Here is a 17,766-nt window from a genome sequence, read left to right as displayed (position 1 = left end):
AGACCGGATTTGAACCCAGGTACTCCTGACTCCAGGGCCGGTGCTTCATCCACTGCGCCACCTAGCCGCCACCTAGCTGCCGCTCCCCCGCCTTGTTTAGCTTTTAAGGTCCTTCATAACTTTGTTCTAAGTTCTCTTTCCAGACCCATTTCTTTCTTTTCCTGCAATCTGTAATCTAGCTAAACACACCACCTTTATGTTCCTCTCATGTGAATTAGTTATCAGAAGGTTAATCAAAACAAAACATATATAAGAGGGTATATATTCAACTCCTCCCTTGGTTTCATTATCTATATGACCACAGGCAAGCCAGTTAACCCTTTGGAACCTCAATTTCCACCTTTATAAAATGGGAGGGGTTAACAAATATATTTTATATATTCCTTTCCCCCAACTGAATGTAAACTGTTGAAGACAGAGGCTATTTAGTTAGGTTTTTTGACTTTCTCTTTAGATCCCCATGCTTAGCCACAGTGCCTGTCCCAAAGTAGACACTCCTTAAATGGTTGCTAAATCTATGAAATTCAAGCCAGATTCCCCAGTTAGTTGTTATGTGAACTGGTAGAATGAATGCTGAGCTGGGAATCAAGAGACCTGATTCTAGATTGTTTTTGCCCTTGACCAAGTTAGCTTTGTGACTAAGTAATCTCCATTCTGAATCCCTTAGGTTCCTCATCAGCAAAAGGAGGGCAGACTAGGTGATCTCTCAAATTCCCTTCCAGCTCCTTCAGGTTAGAATGGATTTATCATGACTTGAAAAAGACACAGAAGCTGGTCTGGCCTCAGCATGTGGTACTTGATTTCTGGAGGAAGTTTGGCTCTCACGTGGACCAGGAGAAACTGGTGGACAAACTACATCACCAACCCTAAACCAGAGAGTTCTTGGAAAGTACCAGGCTCATCAACAAGTGTCTGTCTCTTGAAAATATGCAGCAAGCAGCAGTGATGGCTTCTTCCCATGGATGGCAGGCAATGGCTCTGATCATAGGCTACCCATTTGCTTGATTCGGTGACAGAAATTGCTCAGGAGCCCTTGCTTCCCTTACTCAGCTGCCTTGGAGAGTTTTCTGGTCATGTAGAAAGAATTTCAGACAACTCTGAACCTCCTTGGGGAGGGCAAACACCTGGACCTGACCAGTTTCTTTTGTCTCCATAGGTACAAAGACATCTCAGTCACTTTTTGATTCTGATCTCATTGGCTGGCCCAGATGGCAACTCTGGCTATGTGGCAAGAGGCAGCTAGGTGGCACAGTAGGCTATGAATTAGGAGTCTGGGAGATCTGAGTTCAAATCTTAACTTGGATAATACGAGTTATGTGACTCTGGATATCATCCACCCTTTCCCATCTGCAGTCTCCTCATCTGTAAAATGTTCATAATAAGAGCATCTATCTCCCAAGATTGTTGCTAAGATCAAACGAGAAAGCATAAACAAAGTGTTTTGTGGACTCTACATTAAATGTGAATTATTATTGTGGTTTAATTATCTCATTATTGTCTACCTTGGGTCTGCTGTAACCCCTCCTACCTGAAATTTCCAGCATTCATTATTTCTCTGAAAGTCAAGATAGGATCATTGTTTTCTATTGGAATGAACATGGCACAGTGGAAACAGAATCTGATCTGGGGTCATTAGGCAAGGGTTCAAATATTTCCCATTGAAACTTATTACCTAAATAACTTTGGGCAAGGCAATTAAACTCTCTTGACCACAATTTCCTCATCCACAAAATGAGAGATCCTTACAGCTAGAAGGGACCTTAGAAGGCCAACTCATCTAACCCACTCATTTGAGATATGGAAAGTAAAGTAAAATGACACATGGAAGTGCCTTGCTCAAGGTCACATAGCTAGCACATACCAGAGGTGAGTTTTGAATCTAGCTCTTTTTTGCTTTCAATGGCATCTATAATGAAAGGATCTATAATGAAAAATGCTATCCACCTCTCAAGAGAGAACTGATAAATTCTGAATGCAGATTGAAGCATATTTTTCAACTTTATTTTTCTTGTTTTATTTTTGTCTGTTTTATTTTTTACAACATAGCCAAGATGAAAATATGTTTTGCATGACTTCTCATGCGTAATTGATATCAATTTGCTTGACTTCTCAAGAAGGGGGAAGCCGAAAGGAAGGAAAGAATTTGGAACTCAAAATTTTAAACAAATGAATGTTAAACATTTTTATATGTAACTGGGAATTATTTAATGAAATTAAAAAAACTCTTAAAATGTATAATAAAAAGGTTTTTTTAAGTTGAAAAAGTTTTTTTTGAAGAGTTGATAATTAAACATTTATATTTGCCACCATATCCCTGGATTTATTCAATGATAAAAAAAAAAAAACTAGTCAATGGTAGAGTCAGGATTCACATTCAGATGTTTTTATCATTTATCAGGTTAATTAGTTGTCTCTTTGAAAGTTATAAGTAGTCTCACTTGAGGATTCGGGGGTAGATCCAAGGGATCAAGTCCATGGTTAGAAATGACCAGCTATATCAAGAAAGGGATTTTTTTTTACCTCTTGTCTTCTATCTCTACTAATCTCTCCATCCCATAGCTTTCTCCTCATTCTTCATCCTACTTCTCTGTTCATTTTCTCAGACTGCTAAATAGACCTGAGTCCACAGGTATTCTGAAAGAACCCGGACTAAGAATCCTTAAACCAAAATATTGCATGAAACAATGAAGAGTAAAATGAGCAGAATCAAGAGAATGTTGTAAACAGCAACCATAAATTTTTCTTACTTGGAGGAACTAAGTCATTTGAAGTATTAGAAATACTCAATCAACTACAAAAGACCCAGGAAGCAAGATCTGTCTCCAAAGAAGTGATAAATAGCAGTATGTTTAGAATGCTTTTCTATATACATATATTCATATTTGTGTATAATGGCTGTCAGATGTATAGAATGCTCCCCAATTGAGGAGGAAGAGAAAAATAAAAGAGTGCTCAACAGGGAATAAAAGAAAATTTAGAAGGAAGCATAGAAATCTGAGTAACCTTGGAAATGTTGTAGTATTTCTATAATTTTTCAAAACAGTTAATGTGCAATGTAAATTCATTGTTTTATAGTGAATACTCTTTTTACATTTACTGTGCACATGGAAATGTTGGGGGGGGTTTGTTTCTTTTTATGTATTTAGGTTCAAAATGAATCTTGGAATGGGAAGTCTGGTCTTCACAGTCTTAATGGAACTCATTCACAGGAAAATTTTTTTAAAACTCATAGAAACACATCAGTATATGCCCCACAGCCTACTGAAAATGTCACTGAGATAATCTTCCTTCCCAAATAAAAGAATTCCCTCTGAAGCATTCATGATATTTAGCCTGGGTACATCCTGTGACAGGGAGCTCACTACCTCATAATGTATTGGATTCATTTCTTAACTGTTCTAATTGCTACAAAACCCTTTCACATAGTGATCCAAAATCTAACTCTTTAGTACACCCACACTTTGGGCCCATTCAACCTCCCTAACCCCCTGGACTCAACATCTAGTCCATCTTCCATGTGAGAGCCCTCCCAAAGGGGATTCACATAGAATGACATTCTGGTTCCACTACATATCTTATTTTTCCAAGAATGCATTTCTCTGGGAAGCCTGGATTTTGGACCTGCACTTCAAAGATGGGTCTGGCTAACTCCTGTACTTACCCTCATTCCTAACTCGATGTTTTCTCCACCGTACACTTCCATGCCTGGGTCAAGCAGGCCGATGTCTCCGAAATACTCCCGGTCCACCACAAATGAGCAGCCAATCATGGCAGGAGTCCTAATGGGAAATGGTGAGAAACAGTGGTTGAAAATCCTGGGAAGTCATATTGCTAACAAGTCTCTGAGGCAGGGTTCCTGAGGACAGTGCGGGACCAGGACAACCAGGGCAACAACAAGAAACTAGAGCAGGATTATCCTCAAGAATGCTATTCTTAAAGACCAATGTATATTAGGCAAGAGATCAGTGGAGAAGATTCTGTAAAAAATTTAGTATAGACAGAAAACCCAACAAAATATAACTTGATGGCTAAAATTATGCCTCAAACATCCACTATCTTTTATGGAAAGACAGTATTATGCACCTATTAAAAGTACAGACCTCAAAATATCCAGAACTCAACAAATTAACTACCAAGACAAGATCGTTTTCACAAACCAAACTGTTACCCACAATTACCCACATATAATATTGATTCATAAAAGCAAAAATTAATGCATTTTAACAGATGTTACGATTTCAAATATTCATAACCTCCAAGCTACATAGGATGAAAAGTTTTCAAAGCATGAAAACCTGGCCAGGGAGATCAAAGGCTGGGATCATTGTAGTGGATAGACTGGAATCAAGAAGGCAAGTTCAAATCTTACCTAGGGTGCTTACCAGCTGGGTGACTTTGGGCAAGTTCACGTAACCACTTTGTGCCTTGGTTTTCTCAATTGTAAAATGGGAATAACAGCTCCTACTCCTTAGGGCTTTTGAGATCATCAAATGAGATAATATTTGTAAAGTGATTTGGAAACACTTAAAACACTATACTACTAATTAATATTATTTCTTTTGTCTTGTCTACTATTGGAGTTGCACCGAGGATGCTTCCAGTGAGACTCAAATAATTAGTTTATATCGTAATATTTTAGCATCAGAGAAGTGCCATGGTTGTTGTTGTGGTTGTTTGTCCTACCAGAATGAAAAAGACCATGACATCAGGGAGTGATGTCATGACAAGCCTATGAATTGGATGTGAGTGAGGAGGTGCTGCGCTAAGTCACTAGCCTCACTTTCTCTTCCAGAGTCATCTGGTTCAGTGGACAGAGATGCATCAGGATGACTGGAGGTGACCCTGGATGTGAGTCAATCAAGATTAGGTGACTTGCCCAAGGTCACACAGCTAGCACATGTCTGAGGTCACATTTGAACTCAGGTCCTCTCTGACTGGCAAAGATTCAAATCCTTTCTCTGCCGTGTGACTCTGGGCAAGTCAGATAGTACCATAGTGAGCTGAATCTGGAGTCAGGAAGAATTGAGTTTGAATATTGCCTCAGACACATATTAGCTGTATGACCCTGAGCAAGTCACTTAACTTTTTCTGCCTTGGTTCCTTCAGCTGTAAAAAGGGGACACAAATGCTAGCTACCTCCCAAGGTTGTAGGATAAAGTGAGATAAAATGTGTAAACCTTAAAGTGTTCTATAATCCTAATTGCTATCATCATCATCATCATCATCATTTCTCTTGTTCTGTCTGCTACTGAAGTTGTTCCAAGGATGTTTTCAATAAGCCTACAGGGGATGAGTTTGTATATTGGAAAGCTAGGTTATGAAGTGGGCCTAGAATCAGGAATACATGAGTTCAGTTATGGCTTCAGACACTTCCCTATCTGCAAAATGGGAAGAATAATAATAAGATCTACCTTAAAAGGTTGTTGTTTGGATCAAACGTGTTAAATAGAAGATGCTTTACAAAACTCAAAGTGACATCAAAATGCTGCATACCATTACTCTTATCTAATGACAAAAAGAGATTTTGTCTTGTGGAACACGAAATATAAAGAACTTATAGCAGGATAGTGACTTGTTCTACAATTGTTTGATATGAGATGAGAAAAGTAAGATAATAAAGAAATAAGAATGATACATCAGAAGCCCGAAATACAGTAATAGACATAACAAATTCCCCCCCAATAATAAATATATTTTTCAAAATATCCCAAAGAATTCAACAAAGAAATTGAACTGGAATCATATGATTATCACTGAAAAATGAAGTCACTCACAACTACTGGAATATAACATCGATCCCTAATAATCTAAGAACAATTGGGCTGATTGATGCCTTCACCCCCTTAAATACTCATCATCTCCTAGCTATGTGAAACAGAGAATTTTCAGAATACAGATTGAGGAGAACTAGAAATCAAATCCATGCGGCTACAGAAATAGACACATTTCATTATTCCCATCATCCTGCATGCTACTGGAGATGTACCAAGGATGCTTTCAGGGAGCTTGCAGAAGATGGACTTACACTCATTACTAGTTCTTTTATCCAATTGCAAAGGGGAATTAATTTTGTTATACACCTATGGTGTGGTCCACAGAATATTAAATATCAAAATGTGACTGTAGAATAGCAACTTGTAAGAGGACTGTTTCTATCTGAATGTCCTTGTAAAAGATGAATAAGATGAATGTATAGCAATACAAGTATAATTTTACATGATGCTTTGTGGTTTTCAAAATACTTTACAAATATTATCCCATGTGAGCATCAGGAAACCCTGTGAAGGAGAGACTTTGGACGTAATGGTCACTCCTTTGCAGAGGAGGAAGTTAAGGATGGGACAATTGAAGAGTTTTGCCCTAATTATAGAACAACTGAATTTTTAAAATTATTCAATCCTCATTGAATCAGCAAATTTCAGAGCTGGAAAGACTTCAGTGACAGTGTAGTCCAATGCATAGCTGAATAAAAATAATAATATCTGATATATTCATAGTACTATAAAGTTTGAAAATTGCTCTCATAATAGGAATTAATATTTTTGTAGCCTTTATAGGTTTTCAGGATGCTTTTTACCCTTATTATCTCATTTGAGCCTTCTGATACCTTGGGAGGCAGGTGCTGTTGTTATTCCCACAGTAGATAACCTGGAGTCAGGACCTGAGTTCTAATCTGAACTTGGAGACTTGCTAGCCAAGTGATTCTAGGAAAGTTGGTGAAACCAAGTTGCCTAGGTTTTCTCCTTTATAAATGAGCTGGAGAAGGAAATGGTAAACCACTTCAGCATCTTTGCCAAACAAAACTCCAAATGCGGTCACCAAGAGTCTGGCATGACTGAAATGACTGCATGTTGAGGAAACTGAGATTAAATGACTTCCCCAGAGTCACCAAGTTAGGAAGTGTCTGAGACTGGATTTGAACCCAAGTCTTATGATGACTATCTAGCATTCTACTCTGCCTTCTTTCTACTTATTGAACCGCTTAGCTCATTTGTTCATCTCATCATCCATGTGAGGTAAAATCCCATTTAACAAATGAGGAAATTACCTAGCTGTGTGTCCCTTAGGTAAGTCGCAACCCCATTGCCCTGCAAAAATAAAAATAAAAAATCAAAATGAGGAATCAGAAGCTGATAGAGGTTAAGAGACTAGCCCAGGGTTACATAGCTAGTCAGTGGTGTCTGAGGCAGGATTGGAAGCCAGGTCTCCCCGACTGCAATGCCAGAACTCTTTATCTACTAACCTTTACAAAATCCTTGTCAAGTGGTCATCCAATGTTTATTCAAAGATTTCTAATGATGAGAATCACACTACCACCCAAAGCAGCCTATGCCACTTTGGGACAGTCCTCATTGATAGAAAGTTTTCATTATTTCTGCCTGTACAACTCCCAAACAATCATTAAAGGCAGCGTTTTATAGTGGAAAGTGTAAGCTGAGAAACACCAGGCAAGCCTCTTATCTTCCTTGTGCCTCAGTTTCTACATCTGTAAAATGAAGGAATGGGATTCAAGCAATTTCTGAGATAACTTTGAGTTCTAAATTCTTTAATTTTTATGATCTCTTCTGAATAATTCCAAGGGAAAATATCATTCAAATGCATTGCTAGACCGAGTGAATAACATATAACTGAGGCAACCAGATTTTTAGTGGATACTGGAGCAGGATGCTGGCAGTCTAAAAATGATCCAAACAGGAGGGCCTTCAGTAGCCAAACCAATGATTCGCAATTCAGCTGGTGTTGATGGCCAGCTCATGCCAGGAACATTGGGGTTCTCAGGGTGATGAGGTTGCTAAAAGAACAAAGCTCCATCACTTCCCTGGTTTTTGTGCTGTTCTCTCCTGCCCCAATCTTGTGGTCATTGAGGACATACATTTGTGTTGACCAACTCGTCTTGTAAATTCCCTCATCAATTCTCCACATTAAATCTCTCCATGTTGAAAATAATGGCAGAAAATTGGTCTTGACCATAATTTAGGGAAAGCCATTCTGTACCCGACAACTGGGAAGTCAGGAGTAAATGCCCATCAATTGTCTAAGAATAACAGGGGCATTAAAAAGCGATTACCCTTTTATTTGTGCAAGGATCCAATTTGTTCTGTCATTAGATTTTGGCCGCAAAACTCACACTAATGAAATTTTAATACTGTCTTTGATTTTTAATAGCAGGGTTTTACTGGTTAAGTTATATTTCATCAACATACAACAGGCGTTCCTCTTTTCTTTTTTTTTTTTAATAATCTCAGGGTGATCTCTGATGAATTGAAATGCCAAATCCCCTGCCAAGACTATTACAGCCAGTAATGATTTTTTTATTATTGCTCAGAGCTCCAAAATAAACTTAAAATAAATTCATAAAGCAACGGAGGCTGAATCAGCTGGCACAGCATTTATATGCATCAGAAATACCCACTGTGATTAAAGGGCTGGTAACTGACAGCTCTGGATGACAAGGGCTGATGCCTCATGCCAGTTAGGAAGGTTCAAGGTAGATATAGAGAGTGTTTATCAAGTATGTTCTATGTGCAAGACATTGTGCTTGGTAATGGGGACACGAGAACAAGAAATTTTTCCTATTCTCTAGGAACTTTGATTTTCCTTTTTCCTTTCCTGTTCCTTTTCTTCCCCTTTCTCTTTCCTTTCCCTTTCCCCTTTCCCATTCCTTTCCCTCTCTCTTCTCCTTCCCCCTTTCCCTTTCCTTTTCCCCTTCTCCTTCCCTTTCCTTTCTCTTCCCCTTCCTTTCCTTTTTCTTTTCTTTCCATTTCTTTACCCCCTCTCTTTCCCTTCCCTTCCCTTTCCACTTTCCTTCTCTTTCCTTCCCCTTTCCCTTCCCTTCCCTTCCTTCTCCCTTCCCTTTTCTTTTTTCTTTCCTTTCCTTACCCTTCCCTTTCCACTTTCCCTTTCCCCTTCTATTTTCCTTTTTTTCTTTTCCTTTCCAATTCCTTTTCTCTTTCCCTTTTCTTCCCCTTTTTTCCTTTTTTCCTTACCCTTCCCTTTCTACTTTCTCTTTTCCCTTCTATTTTACCTTTTCCTTTCCCTTTTCTTTCCTTTTTCTTTTCCCTTTCCATTTCCCCTTTTCTCTGTTCCTTCTCTCCAGCTTTGTATACTGTATTTTTCATATAAAGGTGACTTACTAAATGTTTGTTGAATTGAATTAGAAGGCTCAGGAAGGTCCCTGTGGGAGCTATCTGAGTGATGTCTCAGGTTCATTAATAGGACACAAAAGCTTAATGACCTTACAAAGGCTGTGGAGAAAAATCACTGGGTAGGTACTGATAGATTCTGGGTCTCATATTTTGGTTTAGGGCTCTAACCCTTCTTGGGAGGCTATATATCCTTTTTTGCTAAACTGTATTTGGCTTAGAGCCTTAGGTTTCATCCTGTCTCATGTATCTCCCTTTCTCCCTCTTCCCACCCTGTTTCTTTTTCTCCCCATTCTTTGTCTATCTTCTTTCTCTTCTGTCTTTTTCTCTCCATTTTTCTTCTCTCTTCCCTCTTCCCTTCTCCCTCCACTCTTTGTCTTCCTCTGCCTCTCTTCACTCACTCTTTATCTTCTGTTCTCTCTTAGAATGCTTTCCTTTGCATCTCTCTATTCTCTATCTCTTTTTTCTTTCTCTTTGCTTTCCTTTTTTCCTCCTCCTTTCTCCCTCTACTTTTGTCTTCCTTTGCCTCTTCACTCACCTCTTTATCTTCTTCTCTTAGAATGCCTCCCTTTGTGTCTTTCTACTCTTTTTATTTCCCTTTTCTCTTTCTCTCTTTTCCCCTCCTCCTTTCTCTTCTTCCCCTTTCTCTTACATTCTCAATTCACCAAGTGAATAAGGGGGAACCCTAGTTCCTCCTTTGTGCTAAGTAGGATATAGTAATACGAGTAATTTCTACTCTAAAGCAATTTACATTCCTCTTGTGTGGATGATGCAACAGAGATTGATAAATAAATACAACAAAGTTACATAAAATCATTTCAAGTTTGAGAGGTTAGTAACAACTGAGGGAGATGAGGAAAGGTTGCATGAAAGAAGGCAGCAACTGAGCTGTGCTTTAGAGGATGCTTTGGAGGCATTATCTGAAAAGGCAGTAAATTCTAGAAAGAGATGGGAAATAAGGAAGCATAATTTATAGGGAGAAGTAAGGGAGAAGAAAGGATGACTCTATAGTCACAAAGCCAGGTGACTGGAAGGACCTTATACCCTCGACAGACATAAAGAATTAGGGGGTAGGGGTTGTTTGGGGAAAATGTAGCAAGTTCTGTTTCAGAGATGTTGATTTTGAAATGACAGTAAGACTAGGTGGAGATGTTTAGCAGGTAGTTGACAACTGGGTCTGGAATTTAAGATGCTTTAGGGCTAGATATATAGATTTGGGAGTCATCTGTATAGAGACCATGGCTGGAAGCTGGGGAAGTCACCATGGATTAGAATGTAGAAAAATAAGAGAAGGGCCAAGAAAGAACCTCTCTCCTCCTCCCTCTTCCTTCTCTACATTTCCCCTTTCATCCCTCTCTTATATCCTCCTTTCAATGTCTTTTTTTAGGGTTTTGCAAGGCAAATGGGGTTAAGTGGCTTGCCCAAGGCCACACAGTTAGGTAATTATTGGATTTGAATTCAGGTCCTCCTGACTCCAGGGCCGGTGCTCTATCCACTGCGCCACCTAGCTACCCCTCAATGTCTTTTTGAATTTGGTCTTTTGTTCTCATTCTTCTTTCTCATACCATCTCTTTCCCCCTTTATTCCCCCTTTATGTCTCTTTTCCCATCACTCATGTTCTTTCTCACTTTAGCACCCCCTTCTCTCTTCGCTTCTTTCAACTCCTCTTTATCTCTTACCCCTTTCTTTCTCACTCTCTCTCCATCACTCCTTTCTCTCTCCCCCTAATATCCCCTTTTGTCTTCCTCCCCTTTCTTTCTTATTCTTCCCTCTTTCCCTTCACTCCTCCTTTCTCCCTTTTCTTTTCCTTCCCTCACCTTCCCTTTCTCTCTTTCCCCCTCACTGCCTCTTTCCCCAATGTTCCATTTGTCTGTTTCCCCATTCCTCTTCACTTTCCCCTTTCTCTCATCCTTCTCTTCTTCCCTCATCTGCCCTTCCTCTCTTCCCCCTTACTCCCTTCTCTTTCTCCTTACTCTCCCTTCTTCTCCCTTTTCCCTTCACTCCCCTTTTCTTTTTTCCTTCACTCTTTCATCTTTACCTCTTACTCCCCCTTTTTCTCTTCTCTTTTTTCTTCTCCCATTCCCCTTTCTTTCTTTCTCCCTCAATCCTTCTTTCCTCCTAGTGCCCCTTTTCCCTTCTCTCTTGTCCTCTCTTTACCCCTTCACTCCTTACTCCTGATCCCTTACTCTCCCTTTTCCCCCTCATTCCTCTTCACTCCCTTTTTCTCTTCTCCCCCCTTATTCCTTCCTTATTTTCTCTCACTTCCCCCTTTCTTTGTTCCCTCTCTCTTTTCTTTCTCCGTCCTACCTCCCTTCTCTCCTCCCATACTTTCTCTTTCTACCCCCTCCCTGTAAAGGTTAAGGCTGATGTAGTTTCAGTACAAGTCAATGGTAGGAACCAGTCTCCCTTGGGCATGAACAGGTAGTGTTGGCTTTGGCTTTCCCAGGGCCCTTGGGGAGGGATGGTGCAGGCTAGGCTTTTGGCCAAGAGTTTGATAGTGTTTCTTATCTGTGCCTCAGCAGCCTTCACTTATCTAGCCAAGCCAGGGAGCAATCTCGGGATTTGGAGGCAGACATATAGAGGTGAGAAATCTGCAGCCCTAGTTTTATCTTCCAGAAAAACCCTGGAGAGTCACATTCCCCAAACCAGGTCTTGGGGAGGGGGAGGATGAGAAGGAAGGAAGAGCAGACCTTGAGTCCCAGACCAGAATTGTCCTTTCACAGGAGCATTGGAGAATAGAAGGACTCCCCAGCTTTCCAGAACGCTGAGTGCTGTTGGCTCACTAATAAACCAATTATGTTTGCTAACGCTTCAGCCAAAAGGAGAAATTCAAAACTGTCCAGACTGTCAATGGCCTAGTCCTGCAGCAACCCCCTGCCCCCCATAATCTAAAAGGGAAGAAGGAGTTCTTGTTTCCTCTCCCTTTTCATCTTCCTCTTTCCCTCCCTCTCCTTCTTCCTCTTTCTTTCCCCCCTCCTTCCTTCTTCCTTCTTTCTATTTTTCCCTCTTCCTATTTTTCCTTCTCTCTCCTCCTTCTTCCTTTTCTCTAATGCCTTTCTTTCTCTCCTTCCAAATGTTAGTCTATTTCTTTCCTCCTCCTCCTCCTTACTGGGGCAAATCTTTTTTCCTAAGTTCAAGCTTTAAAAGTTCTTTGCATTATCATTTTTTTTTTTTTACTTCAGGACCTAATGAATAGTAATAAAATAAAATCCCTGAAGCCAAAAGGCAAATAGCCTGTTTCAATATAGAGGACTTAAGCCCCAGCTGAAATTCCTACTTTTACAAAGACTAGGGGAGAAGATAGATGAAAATTCAAAGAACAATTCTCCTGGTTATCTCTGCTCCTCAATAAACAAAAAAAAAAACTCTTCATGGGCACAATGACAAACTTAGGACAATTCATTGCATCTTGCATATAGACTTGCCCATATTGTTGAATTATTGCTTGACATCTTTGGGTCAGAGTCTGTGTCTGTACAATGAGAGACAGGCCTAGATTAGGGTTCTTGATGTCCTAGGTTTTGTGTCTTAGGTCCCTTTGACAGTCTGGTGAAGTCTTTGTTTCTCCTCTCAGAATAGTGTTTCCAAATTCACATAACAAAATACATAGAAAACAAAGGATATCTAAATAGTTATCAAAATATGTATTTTAAAAGTTCATGAACCCCAGATCCATTTGGGGTTTTTTGTTTTGTTTTGTTTTTTCTGACAAAGGCACTGAAGTGGTTTGCCATTTCCTTCTCCAGCTCATTGTATAAACCAGGAAAATGAGGCAAATAGAGTTAAGTGATTTGTCCAGGGTCACATAGCTAGTAGAGTTTAAGACTAGAATGGAACACATAAAAAAGGAATTTTCTGATCCCAGACCTGACACTCTATCCACTGTGACATCTAATTGTCTCCAAGTTAGGTGAATTCTAAATTTTCTCCTAGATATAAATGTATTTAACAATAATAAATTCAAAGTCACAGATTTAGAGCTGGAGGGATGAGCTCAGAGCTCATCTGGTCAAACCTCTCATTTTGGAAATTCAGGACAATGAACCCAGAGAAGTCTCTGGCTCACTGTTAAGAGTACTGTACTTGGAGACTGGCTGACAAGAGTTCAAATCCCACTTCTGCTATATGACCTTGAACAAGCCATTTAACTTTTCAGTTTTCTCATTTGTAAAATGGAAATAATAATGGTGTTGACTTCCCAGGGTTGTTGTGAATATCAAATGAGATAATGTACATAAAAAGCTTTCCAAATCTTGGAGCATTGTTTAAATATTAGCTATTATTGTTAAATAAACAGTAGCAGAAGCAAGATTTGGATCTCCACTCTCTGTCTACACACACATGTTCTTTACAATGCCACTCATATGAGGGCAAATCAGCTCTGCTACTAACTTGATGTAGCTTAAAGTTTGGAGGAGTAACTTTGCCTCTCTGGGCCTCAACTAAAATGAATAATAATACTAACTTGTAATTTTTAAGCTGCGCAGGAATATGAGATATTAAATGAATATATTTAAACAAATTTATATTTAATAATACAAAATATATTAAATATATAAATGTATAAAATAACTATGTATATAATATAAAAATATACTATCATAGCTAATCTAACTTGCTGGTGCCAAATACTGGAGATGTGAAACTGATCACTCCATGTCTTAGTATTACCTTCAAAGAATACCATTTTCAGAATTCTATCTTTGGTGCTTTCAGGCTGGTATTAGGGCACAGTAGAAGGTATAATAGGATCCGTGTTTAAATCCTGGTTTTGCCACTTATTACCTATGTGATCTGATTCAATTTATCTCTACTCGGTGGGTCTCAGTTTCCTCATATGTAATACAAGGTTGTTGGAATAGTTAACTTCTGAGGTCCCTCAGATCTGGATCTGTGAAACAGGATGACCTTGATTTATGATTCTGAAAATTTCAGAATCTAACTGCATTATGTAAGCAATAGAAGTAGATTTATTAAAAATACAGTTTTGAAATATCAACGGGAATGAAATTGTAACATTAGCTTCAATAACCTATCCCACAGGGACTGTAGGTTCTATTCTTATATCCTTAAAATGGAATCAAACCTTAAGAGTCTAATAGCTTAACTGTCATTCTAGAGAGATTTAATTGTGATGGCTGAAGAGAGAATGTGAAAAGACCAAGAAAAAGGATTAAGAGAACATTTCCTGAGAGAATGAGCTTTAATCCTTATCTTATAATGAAACAAGAAGAGAATTCTTGAGAAAGAACTCTAATTAGTATCCTGAGGGAAATGAATGGTGGGACTGTGCTTCCAGAATTGAAAAAGCAGTTGTAGTGATGATTAAAAACAATTTTGGCCATGATCTGATGCTCACAGCTAACATATTGTAAATCATTTGTATCTTTGTTGCATGGTTTGCTATACCATTAATAAAATAAAGAATGAAGAATATAATCAATATATTCTTATATTACTCTTAAACATCAATATTCTTGATATTTAAACTTAGGAGATTGGGAGTTTGATTATATATATCATATATTTAGTGTGATTATATTTTAATATATTCAGTGATCTCATATATATTTATTTACACATTTTATGTGTGTATTCAATAATGAACATACATGTTTATATATTATGTATAATATGTGTGTATATTCATACATAGGCACACATATATACAGTGTTCCAAAAGCTATGTGGGTCAATAAAAACATAGTAAACACCATTCATATGAAGATACTGTGCTAAACACTAAGGATTCTAAGACAGACAAGAGCCAGTCTCTGCTTTCAAGAGGCTTGTGGTTTAATGGGGATACAGGAAAATAACTTTGAATATACAAGATATAGACAGAATGAACTGAAGATAAAGTATAACTTATAACTTTAATGGCTTTTTATTTTAATTTGAATAGCTTTATCATTTTAATAGCCTCTATATGAGAAAGAGAGAGAGAGGCTAGGTGATGGCTCCTGAAGCAAAGAGGACTCATCTTCGTGAGTTCAAATCTGACTTCAGACACTTACTATCTGTGTGACCTTGGGTAAATCCCTTAATCCTGTTTGCCTCAGTTTCCTTGTCCATAAAAATGAACTGGAGAAGGAAATGGCAAATCACTTTGATGTTTCTCCAAAAATAATAACAATATGAGAGAGAAAGAAAAACACTTAAGTATTGTGAACTATAGACAAAGAAAGAGAAAGAGAGAGATAGTGGAACAGTGAGATGAAACACAAGGGAAAATGAGTTATCTCCACTTAATTAAAAAAGTAAAATTGCAAAAAGCTCTTGACACACCAGAACTGTGAACTGAATCTAATAAGATGATTTTTAATAGGAAGAAATGCAAGGTTTTATGTTTGAGTTCAAAAGGTCAACTTCCTAAGTACTAAGTAGGAGAGATATGGTTAGACAATAATTTGTCTGAAAAAGATTCCTGGATTTTAATATATTGCAAGCATAACCCTGAATCAACATTAAGAGGCAAAGTATCCAGGAGTAGGTTGGTTTCTTGTTTTCTCCTGCCTCAGTCAGGCTATACCCAGACTTTTGTATCTAGTTCTGGGTTCCGCTCTTTGGGAAGAACACTGATAGACTAAAGAGAATACAGAGGAGGATTTGGGATGGTGAAGGACTTGAAGATCATCTCACATAAGACTTATTGGAAGAAAACTAGGAATGGTTAGCCTGAAGCAGAAGGGGCTTGGGTAGAGTGGGATAGGGGCAGGAAAGAGACTGGATTGCTAACTCTTAAGTGTTTGAAAAACTGTTACTTGTGAGAGGGATTAGATGGGTTCTGTTTGGCCTCAGAAAATAGATCTGAGGAAAATGGAAATTGCAAAAAGGTAAATGTTAAGTTTAATATAATAATAAGATTAAAAAATAACTTGGCATTTATAACATATTCACTTATAATAATGAATTACTATTTATAATTATTAATAAAAGAAAAATGAAAATTATCAAAATAATGTGCAATGATTATAAGAATATATTTATAATATCTAAGATAATAATCATCATAATGTAACATTTATATGTTTTAAGATTTAAAAAACTATAAATTTCACATTTTATTTTTATAATAACCCAGTGATGTAGTTGTTATAACTATCCCCATTTTATAGATGAGGAAATCAAAGGATATGAAATGGCTTGTTCAGGTTACATAGTTAAATGATGTCTAAGGTTGGATTTGAAATCAGATCTTCCCGACTTTGAGCCCAACCCTCTATTTAATGTGCTATCTACTACCTGATGTCAGAAAAGACCTATAAAAATTTTTCTGAAGCAGAATAGGCTACTTTCGGGGGAAGTTTTGAATCTTTGAACTAAGTTAGGATGATCATTTGTAGGATACTTGGGAGGCAGCATAGTGAATAGATAGTGTTGGGCCTGTGGTCACAAAGACTCAAGTCTAGATTATACCTTAGACACTTCTTAACTGTGTGACTCTTTCTGAGAATATCATTTAACTTTGCTTAGCCTCAGTATATGCATCTATAAAATGAGGTTAGTAATAATAATAATAATAAATAATAACAATAATAATAATTAATACCTCCCTCACAAGACTGCTCTGAGATCAAATGAGATACCATATGTGAAGTATGTTCTAACTCTTCAAGCTACAATCATGTTGACTAGTATTATTTACATAGGGAGTAGTGATGACCCCAAGTGTCCCTCCAAACTCGGAGATGTGAACATAAGAGACAGATTCTAGAAGTTAATTCCAAATAGTCTGCCCCTGTCTTCCATCTCTCCCTACCTACTGCTTCTTTCTCTGTTAAAGGCATAACCAAACCTCATCCTCTACCCCCAATCCTCTCTGCTTCATATGAAACATCCCTAATTCTTTCACATAATTCTTAGATGGAATGTCTCTATCCCACCACCACCCCTGACACTAGAGCCAGGTACCTTCATTCTTACTCCTGCCCTCAGCTTTCCTGCTCCCTTTTGTGTAATGCCTTCTTTCATTAGAATGTAAGCTCCTTGAGGGTAGGGACTGGGCTTTTGGCTTCTATTTGTATCCCTGTGCATAGAACAGTGTCTGATTGTTTCTTCCTTCCTACAGCAGAAAGATCTTTACTGATTCTTCCCTCTCTGTCAAGTTTTCATCCTATATCCCTCTCCCCTTTCACAACCAAACTCCTGGAAAAAGCTGCCTCTAACTCATTCCTTCCCCTTCTCTTCTCTTATTTCTCAGCCTTTTGTAATCTAGCTTCTGATCCCCCTCCCTCAGTTGAAACTGCTCTCTCAAGGTTATCAATGAGATTTTAATAGCTAAATCTAACAGGGTTTTTTTTGCCTGTTCTACAGCATTTGACAATGTTCATACTTTTCCTACCCCACTCTCTTCTGAATATCCTCCATCAAATTTTTATGGCATTATGCTCATTTGTTCAGTTATTTCAGTCCAATTCATTGTGATCCCATTTGGAGTTTTCTTGGCAAAGATAAAGTGGTTTACTATTTCCTTCTCTAGTTCATTTTACAGATGAGGAAACTAAGGCAAACTGGATAAAGTGATTTGCTCAGATTCACATAGCTAGTATTTATCTCAGTTTTACTGCTACTCATCTGGCTATTTTTCAGTTTCTTTGCTATTCAATGTCCCAACCCTTGT

The 17,766-nt window shown here is 38.2% G+C and overlaps 1 protein-coding gene across 1 annotated transcript in view; it reads right to left on the bottom strand.

Annotated features, from left to right (window-relative positions):
* Nucleotides 1-17,766, bottom strand: part of GALNT9 (polypeptide N-acetylgalactosaminyltransferase 9) — a 303,470-nt gene that overhangs the window by 119,261 nt on the left and 166,443 nt on the right. The window contains exon 6 of the mRNA XM_074200460.1: nt 3,662-3,779. Coding sequence (XP_074056561.1) covers nt 3,662-3,779 — 118 coding nt within the window. The remainder of the gene's footprint in view (nt 1-3,661; nt 3,780-17,766) is intronic.

This window comes from Macrotis lagotis, chromosome X (genome assembly GCF_037893015.1).
Source record: "Macrotis lagotis isolate mMagLag1 chromosome X, bilby.v1.9.chrom.fasta, whole genome shotgun sequence".
NCBI classification, from domain to species: Eukaryota; Metazoa; Chordata; class Mammalia; order Peramelemorphia; family Peramelidae; genus Macrotis; species Macrotis lagotis.
This window is presented reverse-complemented; position numbering and strand designations above follow the sequence as displayed.